At 34.8% G+C, this 12,467-nt stretch overlaps 1 protein-coding gene across 13 annotated transcripts in view; it reads right to left on the bottom strand.

The window, feature by feature from the left end:
- Nucleotides 1–711: 711 nt before the first annotated feature.
- Nucleotides 712–12,467, bottom strand: part of MIER1 (MIER1 transcriptional regulator) — a 60,543-nt gene continuing 48,787 nt past the window's right edge. For 12 of the 13 annotated variants that reach the window (XM_045477768.1, XM_045477769.1, XM_045477770.1 and 9 more), the window contains 3 exons: nucleotides 10,447–10,574; nucleotides 6,030–6,169; nucleotides 712–3,658 (listed from right to left, as the gene is read on the bottom strand). In XM_045477768.1, coding sequence (XP_045333724.1) covers nucleotides 3,330–3,658; nucleotides 6,030–6,169; nucleotides 10,447–10,574 — 597 coding nt within the window. In that variant the 3' untranslated portion in view covers nucleotides 712–3,329. The remainder of the gene's footprint in view (nucleotides 3,659–6,029; nucleotides 6,170–10,446; nucleotides 10,575–12,467) is intronic. The other variant, XM_045477771.1, reaches the window with a different exon arrangement.

Here is a 12,467-nt window from a genome sequence, read left to right as displayed (position 1 = left end):
CCATCAGCCCATGACTTGTAAGACTTTGCAAAGGATTAAACTTGATTATTGAAGAGTTGATTTTATGATTAAAAATTTTAAATAGTAGAATCATAGAATACAGAAAAAGTGATTTTTAAAAAGAACAAAAGGTTTACAATTTGGAAAATTCCTATTCTTCCCCATATGACTTTCCACCTGGCAATTTTCATGAATATGGATTACGTGTGGGAAACTTTTTATTTCTGTTTTGGCATTTAGTAGTGATACAGAGCCAGTTACACACCTCTAGAGTCATCAGCATACACCTTGCCTATGGAAACTCACCGACCCTCACTTATTAAAAATGCCCACTCTTAATTTTCCATTTAGAAAAAAGTAAATATTGTGACAGAAGTTTTTTGAAAAATATTATGTGATACGAACTGCACTACAAAAGATGGGGTAAATTTCTAATTACATAGTTTAGAGGAAGGTGGGTGAATAAAGGTCTGCAAACCAAAAGATCCCCTTGGAAGAAAAAAAAGACAAAAATACATCATCTAAGATGAGGTCAAAGGGACCAGACGCCACTCAAACACTAGTTCATGTGAGAGATCTAGGAGAAGGACGGCCAGAGATTATACATATTTTGCATTGTAAACAGTATGTATTATATACACTTAAAATTTGTAATTAAAACCTAGTGAATCAATCTAATGAAAATCATTCACACGGCATTATGTAGACAAGTATGTTTAAAAAAATATTTTAATAAGCATATTCAGAATGGCAGACAGGGAATGGGAAAAGGGAATTATTTTACAGTGCAAAATTACTATGCATAAATTTAAAATTTAAAAACATCTAATTCATAATTTTAAATGCCTATTTAAATATTCAAATACATTTTAAAGCTCAACAGATTTATGTTGAACTGAGTTGCAGATTCTGAACTCCATTTGAAAACACATCATAAAACAGAATACCATTTCAAATAGTGCTTTGCTGAGGGTGGGTACGGGGTGGGGGAAAACTATTAACAAAGTCTTCTTTTCCCAATGCAGTTTAAGAGTTCAAGAGTTATGAAATGTACTAAATCTTAAAGCAAATTAAATTCATGATATTACTAAAAATTTTAAAGTAGTGCAATGACTTATCAAGTTATAGTGGCTGCATTATGAAGAACAAAGTACTGTGAAATACCTGTATAAACACAAAATACAATTCATATTTCTTCATGAAAGGCTGAGCATTATGTATTATAGTAGTGGAATGTCTTTTTATTAGGTATACTTTAAAAAGGTAAGATTAAGAAAAGTAAAATTTCCTAACATGTATACATGTGCCATATTTGCAAACATGCCTGAGAATGTAATAAAAATGTTCCTGTAATTAGTTTCCAAGAACTTCACAAACCTGCAAACAAAATGCATCTTTAAAAAAAGGTGAAAACAGCGTCTCTAATATTGCAACAACTTAAAAAGTACAGCGTCACTATTCATTTGAAACACGTCTATAGACCATCTTTGACAAAGAGCTAGGAGCTAGGATACTTTGGATTTGTGTAATAAAAACTGATTTAGAAAATGGATTGTGACCATCTGCTAAAGCTGCCATTCTGGATAAATTAAATGTTGTAGGGTAAAACAAAACAAAAACAAAAAGTTCAGGCTTCTCAACAGTTCCACCCAAAACTCTGATTTACTTGGATATGTATGTAGTAACAGTGAACGTACATTATATGAAGTCAAGTGTTGTTAAGTGGCTTTTTAACACTGGGGAAAAGAGTTGTTCACATTGGTGGAAGGAAGCAGTTCTGAACATATGTTAATAGTAATACTTCATGGGGTAAGGCCTAAACCATAATTTCTCAGTGCAAACCTTTACTCAATTGTATTAAACAGTTGAGCCATTAAAAACAAGACCACAGAAGATTTATTTTAAAAAGGCATTGGCTCTTGAACTGATGGCTGAAAATGAATTGGTAGAAGCATTTGGGGTATGCCTGTGTGAAAAAAACAAGAATAGTTAATAATCTTTTATAAAAGTTTGGATATAGGTTGGTCTATCAGCTGTATAAAACTACATTTTTAACAAGAATTTTGCACTAAAAATAAAATGGCACTCTTGAAAGGCTATGCAAATAGATGATCCTATTTGTAATCAGAGCAATGGTTATTCATCTTATCTTCATTTTGGAAATACACTCAACTTCATCACTTTTTCCACATAAAATCAATATTGTTATCTGCCAACTCCTTGTGTGTGCCAATATCTAAATATTGCTTGACCTTTTCCCGTTTAGTTAATGCAAAAATGGGAAATTTTATAATGCATATAAAAATAATCGAACAGGATTCTGGTCAGCATGATACATTTAAGCACTTAAGCTAACATTAAACTTTTGTCTTGCTTCAAAAATAATTTTGAAAATTATAGCAAACGCAAAACAAACTATGCGATCTAGGTATCATGCTTAATTTCAGAATTCTCAAACTATTTGTCCTTAAGTAGAAATCTGAAAAAACAAATTTTCACAATCCTTTATGAATGCTTTTACCACCTGTATAAGAAACATGACTTAGTTACTACACAAACACTTAAAAATTCATTAGAAAAACCTTAGCAAAATAAAATGAAAGCTGACAGACTCAGAATATCAATTCCTCTCATAAAAGTTTACCAACTGTACAAGTTAAGAAAATTATACAAGCTTTTGTATTAAGAAAGGACAGCTCAGTCAAGACATATGTACTGTAAAAATCTTTCAAAGGCTACAAAGAATCTGGAAAAATACAGAATGTATTTCTTAAGCCCAGATAAGAATATGGAAAGACATCATTGATGTCAACAATTTTACATATACAAACCTGACTTGGTTTATTTTTAAACTTCTATATATAAAAAATCATGCTAGTATAACTTTCAGGATTCATAAGGGTTTCCTTAATAATGACACTCAATTTGTATGGAGAGAAAATGTCTTAAAAAAAGAAGACATTTCAAGAAACTCAGAAAAACTGGTGTTCAACAGAAATCAGAACTTGGTTTTTTCTTCTCTGCCATCAAACTAAGCAAAAAGTACCGGTAGTGAGCTTTTAAGATTAACACATCAAATGAGAAGGTACAGATATTTCCATAGTTCATTCAAATTTACTAAACTATTTGTTATAGCCTTAACAGGGTCTTTACACTTTTAAAGTAAAAAGTCTACAAAGGGCAGAATTATGAAATCTTACTAAAATCAGGACTCATTTCGAATTTAACCAACTGCTTCAAGGAAATCAACTTTTTAAGGTAACCCATCAACCCTGAAAATTTTAGTCACACCAGATTTTACTCCAAAGAAAGTAAAATAAGTCTAAAATTTAGTCATCGGTGTTTTCAAGTTCTTCAAATTTTCCATGTGACACTGCTTCCTGGAAAAATTCAGAAGAACCTGGACTTTCTTTTCCACTGCTGTTTACCCTTCGCCTTTTGGCAGGTCTCTCACTTTTTTCATCAAAATCATTTTCATTTCTTGCAGTCATATGGGCAAGTTTTGGGTCAGTGGTAAGGTTATCTGTTTCATAACCATTAGTATCCACGTCTGCATGAAGTGGTTTCTTATTTCCACCTGTTGGTCCATTCACATGTAACCCTTCAGCTTTTATTTCTTCTTTGTTCAACATTTCACCTGGTCCATTAGATGACACCCCTACGTTGGAAGAAACATAAGTGAAACTGCTAGTATTAAAAAGCTAAATTTGTAAACTATTCAGAAACAGCTATTATGGAATAGCTTTTCATCAAGGATGAGAGATACCAAATCTATGTATATATACAGTCTGAATGCTGGCTCTATTTACTTAGTAACTGCGTAACCTTTGGCAAAAGTTATTTACATTCTGTGTACCTCAGTTTCATCACATGTACAATGAGGGTAGTAAAAGATTTACCTTACAGGGTTGTTGTGAAGATTAAGTTATAAACATAAAGAAGTAATAGAATTTGGCATATATTAGAAGCATGTTGGTATAATGTGACCACAAATAAGCACTGGGTCCAGCAGTCTAATAAGATAAATTAAAGCAAAGATATGCACAAATTATTAGACTTAGCAAAATGGTTATAACTTTCTAATACTATGTAAAAAAAATTTTACATTCCTTAGAAGCTCGAGTTTTCTACTGCCGTATAAAATGACAAGACTTTTTCATTCTTAATGTAAATAAACCCATGGGTACTGTGTTTTAAAGGTAAAGATTACATATTTATCTAAATAGACTTAAATAATCTGCCACTATGTTAAAAAAGTAATGCTGGCACTGTCCAAACATACATTTGAAAGTGATGAAAGCAAACACAAATGTCTCCATAGTAGGTAAGAGAAGAATAATTATTCTGATAAAAGTAACAGTGAAAAGGGCATGTTACAGTTGACTACAAAATGGAGTAGACATTGTGGAGACAGACATTTAATGTAAAATACAGAATGCGCCACAGGAGAGAATTAACTTTTAATTATCTGAAAAATATTCAGTATAAAGGATGAGCTTCAAATATTATATTTGGTCCAAGAAAATATTCAATTTCCCCAACTCAAAAGTGCACTCAACCCATACATGCATACGGGGATGTTATGCACCATGATGCAGAAGGAACCATTCTGTTACAGTAAAGCACAAAGAGCTAAGTGACCACTGTGAGTAGGTAAAAAATGAGATTTCAAGACACTAAGCCCCTTACAAAAGAAAGAAAACTGAATTGGCGAAATCCATCCTTTCCTTGAAAACCTAGGAATCTTGATTGTGGGTACCTAGGTAAATGGCTTCTGGGCTACTGAATAACTTAATTTATATACACCTTCTTAGGTCAAACTGCATGTTTTCATCAAATGGTTAAAAAAGGGGAAAAAAAAAGGAAAATACATTTGGTGTTATGAGCAAACAGGGAAAGACCAAAGTAGTATCAACTATTTGCATCCCTGAGCTTCTATCCCCCAGTCCTAAGATCAGAGTTTTAGCTTTTTACTCTACCTCAGGATAGCATTAGACAACACGTCATCGAACCTTTTTAGACCAGGAAATGGCTGCCGGGCCCTCTTTTCTGTTTGTATGACTTGTTCTTAGGGGGAAGCAGTGAGGGAACAGAGAGGGGTCATTAAATGAACAAAATATATTTGCTCCAGCGGTGCCAGTGTGAGACCAAAGGTCAGAATAAGGGACAGTCTTTCACAGTGTTCCTCTTCTAGTTTCTGTCGTGAGGTCAACTCTCCCTGGCCCTCCCCTAAGACTGTTACATCAGAATACAGGTGTGCAGAGCTTGTCTCTAATTCACCCGTTTCCTCCTTAAGAGGAGTGGAAGGCTTGTCTTACTTAGGAAGACCATTTTAATTAAAGTAGAAGTCAAAATAATTTTCTGACTAGGTCTTACTAACACAGTGATCTTTGGTCCATTATACATTTTAAACAAGAACGTTACCTGAACCTTAAACAAAATGGAATGCCATTTACTTCTTTCTCACAGAGATAAATATAGGATAATATAAATATCCTACATTTATCTAGGTTTCTGTAGAGTACTCTACGTTTCTGTAGAGTATTAATGTAGAGCCTGACACCTGCTTTATCTTTTCTCATCCTTCAAGCATATTACACTAGCAAAGAAAAAACTATTCAAGCCCTTGTTATCTACTACTTTTCATCAAATGCTTTAAGCACTTTTCTGATAAAGTATTACGGCTCTCAAAGTATTTCATAAATATCTATGTACTTCTGATGTGAAATGGTGCTGGAGTTGTGGTCTAAGAGTTAACAAGAGTGTTTCTATCCAAGCATCCCGACTAAGAAAATACATGCTACTCAAGAATAAATTTCTTAGAAGAAATGGTCACTATTGATAGTATATTCTTATTAAGCTTATGTATGTATGTATGTTCATATTATGTATGTGCCATGGGTACTGACAATTATTATTTTTAACTTCTGCTTTGGAAGTTTAATCCAAACCAAAACTGAATTGCCCATGCTACTAAAGACAAGTGCCCTTCATTAGGAACAAACAGAAGAGTTTCTTTGGTTGCTTACCATTCTGATTACTATTGCTTATAGTGCCGTCTTCTTTCTCAGACTGGCTGTTGCTACTGTTTGAGGCAGTTGGGGGAGGGGATGGTGCTCGACTAGAAGCAGCACTTTCACTTTCATCTAGAAGACGATCCATGTAATCCCTTAAAATAAAGTGAAATAATGAAACAATCACCTTCTTATATTTAAAAAAGCTGAAAACTAAAACTGAGGTTAAATTTAGAAGGCTTTATTAGCAAATATGTCCTAATTTTCACTTACATTCATTCCATTGCCTCATCTATCCCACCAGGATCTGAACATTTAAATGGAAAGCTCCTTTGGTTATGTTTGTTGGGAAAATGCATAAAGGCTTTTAAACTAGCAAATTTTAGAGACCTATAGGAAGTTTTAAAACTACAGGCAAGTGCTCAGAGTGGCCCAACTAAAATCAGAGGATCTGTAGGTGAAGAGACAGGGATGATGCCAATCAGAGGGAGTACAAAATAATTTCTGAACAAACACAGGTTGCAATTTTAAAGCTCCTGAAGACTCTGTGATGGCTACAGCAATACCTCAAAGCCAAATTAGGGCCTACCAATGAATCATTTCCCTGAACTTTCCTGGATATTTCGTATATTATCTTCCTGCTAAATCTGAGCTACAAAAAGCTCCCTAAATTCCTCGGCTTATGTGCTGCCTTTGTCTACCAATATATCATTAGAGGTGTGCTCACTTCTTCCCTAGGTCATTCCTGAACTACATGGGATGGGAGAAGAGCTGTCTGTACTAAGTGACTTTGGGTTGGGGTTACAAGATCTGAGCTAAACACTCATCTCTGAAAGTTTAGTGTCTTTACCTATATAAAATCATGTATGTGTCTACCACACAGGGCTGTTGCAAAAGGTATGTGTAGGAAAGTGTTTTGTAAACTATGAAGTGCTATTAAGTCACCAGAATAAAGGTCTGCAAACTGTGGCCCATGGGCAGGCCACAGGTTTTGTGAATAATATTCGATGGAACACAGCCACACCCACTCATTTACACAGTATCTAAGATTGCTTTTGTACAAGAGCAGAGCTGGGTAGTTGCCAAAGAATTTAAGGCCTGCAAAGCCTAAAGTACTTACTCTGTAGCTCTTTACAGAGAAAGTGTGCTGATACCTGCACTTAACTAATTCCCTAAAGGCAGGAATTTTAGTCTTTTTGTCATCACTGTACCACCTGGCCTAAGTTGTGCATAGCACAGAGTAGAAGCTCAAAAAAAACTGAAAAGTCATTATTTTAAAAATTCCTCACAATAATAATAGGAATATTAAGACAAATCTTTAGAATTTCTGAGCAAGTAAGCATGTGGGTGAGAAGGCAACAGTGGAAAAGGCTTAGGATTTTACTGAAAGCCTGTGTTAACAGTCCACCAAAGACTGTTAACTGTAGTTATAACATCAAACTACATGATCAGACTGTCCCCTTGGTTATGGGGATATAATAAATATAGGGATGTGAAGTTTCCAACAGTCTGAGGTACAAAACACATATCAAAGAAATGTATGTAACCATAAGCTAATCAACTTAACATTCTAGGCCTTATTTTCCTCCTCTGTAAATGGAGGGAAATAAATTTGATGGTCTTTAAGTCCCCTTCAGCTTAATGCCATTCATCATAATTCCAGAACAATTATGTAACGAACTGGAAGTACACAGAAACAGAAATGAGTATGAATGCCAAAGGGATTACAGAAGCTATGACTAAATAAGAACAGATGATACGTGATGAGGACTTGTTGGAAATAAATTTGGTATGGTGGAAATGGATAATGGAGGATGTTAAAAGCCAAGCAAAGGAAGCCAGAGTTGACTGGATACCACAATGGTATTGTAGAAGAATTACTATTATTTCTTAAAGATTAATGGCATCCATAGTGCTTAAGGAAGAAGTCAGGTGGGCCATCCAGGAGGCTGGAGTAGCATTCAGATAATCAGAGTTATGCTGGGTTAAGTTTTTACTTAAAAAAAAAAAAAAAATATTTGCAAGCCTGTTACAATAAAATCTCTAATTTGCATATGGCTACCAAATCTTCCAGGTAGTGAGTAGAGAGAATCTGCAGTAGAATCTTGCAGAGGCGGTTTATAAGGCATGAAAGTGGCAAATGCACTTCATTTTGGTGAACAAATTGGAAGGTAAAAATGTCACAGAAAAATGAACAAATGACTTTCAGGATAACGTGCTCTATGGATTTTGACTAAAAAGATGAAAAAGCTCACATTTCTAATAATGTTTTGTGCACTCAAAGTGCAACTACTAACAGAAGAAGGTCCTGGAAGCAAACTAGAAAAGAATCTCCATGTTTACAGAAAACCACAATTTCTGCCCTTTGGGAAATAAGGTACGGTCTGGTCACAGCTTCTCATAGAAGATGTAACATAGCTAAAAGGGGTAAGTAGGAGTAAAAAATTACAGTTTGTTCAGTTAAAGAAAAAACAAAACCAAAAACTATGGAACACACAGAAGGGACATAACTAAAGCCTACAAAACCATAGTATTTTCGCCTACAGGGAAAACCACGTTTGTTCACTTCATACCATTACACCAGGGGGCACTGTAAAATCTTCAAGCATGAGAAAAGATGTGGTATGGGACTACTTTTAACTGTGGCTACTCCACCTACAGATACTTAACCCTAAGAGGAATCAAGGTTGTAGACAGAAGTATCTTCAAAAAGTTTCCAGAAGCTATGGCCAGATTGTTAATAAGAAACTACAATGTTTGGCGGCACATCCCTACCTAACCTGTTGAGCTTGACAGCACACACGACCAACTAAGCCAGCCCACAACACTTCCCTTGGTGATGCTTTCTGAAAGAGAAAACGGGATGAACCATGGGTCTGACCCAGCAAGGCAATTCTTATGTTCTTACTGCTGATGACGACAGATTGCCTGTAGTTCGTGTGTGAACAATATTTCTGAAATGGGTGAAAAAAATGAAAGATGTTACTATGGCTTTTCCCTACAGAATAGCTTGAAAATTGTGACTACTTTAAGATACACTCTGAAGCCTACATAGCTATATCTCGTTCTATGTCATTATACCTCAATACTACCAATAAATCATCAAGAAAAAAAATTAACTATAAATTTATAACATTAAGCAATTAAATTTGGAATACTCTTTATGGAATTCCACTCTAGGCATCGTGAGCTTTGAATAATGGGGGATGAGGCAGAGTCCAATGACCCATGATGTCCAGGGGCAACCATACCCATTATTCCCTTTTAGATAATTTTGCTTTGGATTTTTAGAGTGTGTGATCCTCCAGGGAAGTGACCAGCAGAGACACCTGTAAATGAACATGACCAGAAGCAGTCCAGCCTAGAGTTTAAATAAAGCACAATCAAATATGCATATAAGCACATCTTTCAAAGGCAGTTATTTGGCCAGCCCTAAGAACTTTACTGGTGCACACTGACCAAATAAAATCACAACTGAGTATTATTTGTATTTTGTGAACAGCAGGAAATAATGAAGGATAGAATGGTGAAGTTAAATTCATCAGCATTTTAGAACAACTTACGTGAGATGAAGGGTTCATTCAATACTCTATGTACTTAAAGTAAATTCCTAGAGGCAGCAGGACAGTTTTTTCCAAAGCTAGACTAAATAAGGCTCAGATTTTGGTGCACAGCGACTGATACAGACATATGACGGACGCACTTTGCATAAAGACTACATTCAATAACAACCCATACTCCCTGTATCACTGGGAGTAAGCTAAAGTTGGATGACTATTATATACTATTTCTGTTAGAGGAAAGGTTTCAGGAAATCGGGGGAAAGGGAAGTCATCATGCGCATGTTCTTTCCTCTTTAGAACACTTTGTAACAAAAATGAAAATGAAATTTCAAAATGAAATCATTTAAAAAATGAAATTTGACCTGATTTATTTTCTCTGTCTTTTCCCTTTTATATCATCTATACCCAAACCTTATTTTGGTTTCTGGGATCAAAAATAGATTAGACAAGGAAAAATACTAATTTCCATTCTTTAATGAGCTTCTATGAGGCATTCAGCTCCACAGTTTTTGAAGAGTCTCTTTTCTGTTCTCACTGTGCTCACAGTATTAGATAAAAACTATGTGCTTATACTGAATGGAACAGAAGTTAACTAAAACATGCTTTAACAGCTATTCTGATCCGTTTTCTCTCCTGAAAACATACTCTAACATTTGCTTTGATGTATTTATTGTCTCAAATATTATGAATTGTAGTTTATGTTTCATAAGACACTGAAGTCTAAATGGCCTATGAAGATATATCTGTAAATGGATAACTTTAATGTAAACTTCTATCCTAGTGAAAAAGGAAGATTCTAAAAATCACAATTTTCTCAAGAAAAATCCAAAAGCAAAAATATATGACTCGACAGAAAAAAGTAAACTCACGTTACACCAGGATGAAGATTATATTTCTTTTTTCCAAATCGCGTTTGCTGAGCAAAGAAATCATAACGTTCAGATTTTTTCCACATATAATAGAATGCTACACATTCACCAACTGACCTTGTTCGAACCTATAAGAAACAAACACTTGTTTTTAAGAATCATCTCCTCTTTAAAGGAATTATTTCATGAAAAATATCTGAAGTGTGAAAAATTTAGCTGTACCTTAAGTAATATATAATACTGTACGTATAAAATACAACACTGCAGCAGCTTTGTTAAAACTATTCTTTATGAATCCCCATGGAGAGAAATAATACACTGGCAACAAATCTTCAGATATTTAGCATTATGCTTTTTAAAACCATCTTAATCTGGGGCACCTGGGTGGCTCAGTCGGTTAAGTGTCCGACTTTGGTGAGTTCAAACCCCGCTTCAGGCTCTGTGCTAATAGCTCAGAGCCTGAGGCCTGCTTCGGATTCTGTGTCTCTCTCTTTGCTCCTCCCTTGCTTTGCACTTTGCACCTCATTCTCCCTTGCTCAAAAATAAACATTTAAATAAATAAATAAATGCATCTTAAGTTACTATACAAATAAATACTCCTCTATTGAAAATATCTGAAAGTGGCATTTAATTAAAATTAATGTTATGAACAGTATACTTTTACTCACAGAATACCTAGGGAGTCTACTTTTAAATTCCCATTTAAAAGATTCTCTTAGAGGTCTTACTGGTGATCCAGACTCAGTTATTTTACTTTCTAGAAAGGCTGAGAATATTCCATAATGAGTTGAAAGGTATAATAATGCCAATGCTAATTCTTTGTTTACTAAGTTACTCTAGTAACTGGTCCTATATCTACCTATGCGACTGAATGGCTCTCCTTACATAAATGTTCAACACCAATGAGACTGGCAAATGATGTGGACATCCTCCTTTTCAATACTTAGCTTGCAAAGCTGGTAGGGTTGATATATGTAATAAAGTACTGAGAGTTTAAAATAAAGAAAAAAGGTATCTGCATAAGTGCTGGAATGCAAGACCATATAGCTTGAACCCATAAATATCTAATCTTGAAGTAAGTATCCTGTGGGACTGACTGCACCTAAAGTCAATTTGATGACATCCTCATTTCACTACCTGACCTATTTTTCTTTCTTCCCCTATGCTGGCACTTTACAAGTTTGGCCCATGCTGCTCTAAGACTGAAAGCTATCAAGGTTTTTGTTTTTGTTTTTATCATCTTCTCAAGCTTTTTTTTTTTTTTTTTTGCCTCCTTTAGAATCTTAATTCTATACAGACACCAGCCAAGTCAACTGTACTTTACTGAGAGCAAAAATTGAAAAGGTATTTTGGGGCATGCAAAGTTAACAATATTATGAAAAATCTTCAATAAAGTAAGCCTACAAAGAACTTATGTTTAAGATCCAAACTTCAATTTCAGGAATAAAAACAAAGTCTTAATGTTTTCACTGGACCATTCTTCTCCTTAAAGAATTACTGTCCTCTTTTTTTGTTCACTAGAGTATATTAGGTATAGATAGGTCAGCTGACCTCTGGAACACAGAAATACCACCATCCCAAATACTTACAAAGAAATTAAGGTCTTATTTTCCATATGACATTAAAGGCTTTTTTGACTAGTAGTTTCCAGTCACCTAATAGGTTCTTATTTCTTAAAAAAGGGATTTCTGGAGGGTTGCTGCTGCTAGTTATTATTCCAGCTTACCATTCCAGGGGTCCCCTCCCATAGGTAATCCAGCATGGTTTGATCTGAATCTAGGCAGGAATGCTGGAAAACTCATATCCAAAATGTCCCTTTCAACCACGAAACAATCTATTTTTTTTTTTACAATCATAAACATACATATCTACTCATTAGCATAATACATGCCTTTCATAGAATATGCCCTGTGCTGGAGGTAATCAGTTCATCTGGACACAACATTAAGGAATATGATACATTTTTGACACCAATGCTACAACTCAAAGTATCTCTTATTAGTTTTATGTCTGAGGCCAAA

This window comes from Leopardus geoffroyi, chromosome C1 (genome assembly GCF_018350155.1).
Source record: "Leopardus geoffroyi isolate Oge1 chromosome C1, O.geoffroyi_Oge1_pat1.0, whole genome shotgun sequence".
NCBI classification, from domain to species: Eukaryota; Metazoa; Chordata; class Mammalia; order Carnivora; family Felidae; genus Leopardus; species Leopardus geoffroyi.
The sequence above is the reverse complement of the archived record's forward strand: the minus strand, read 5'-3'. Positions and strand labels throughout refer to the sequence as shown.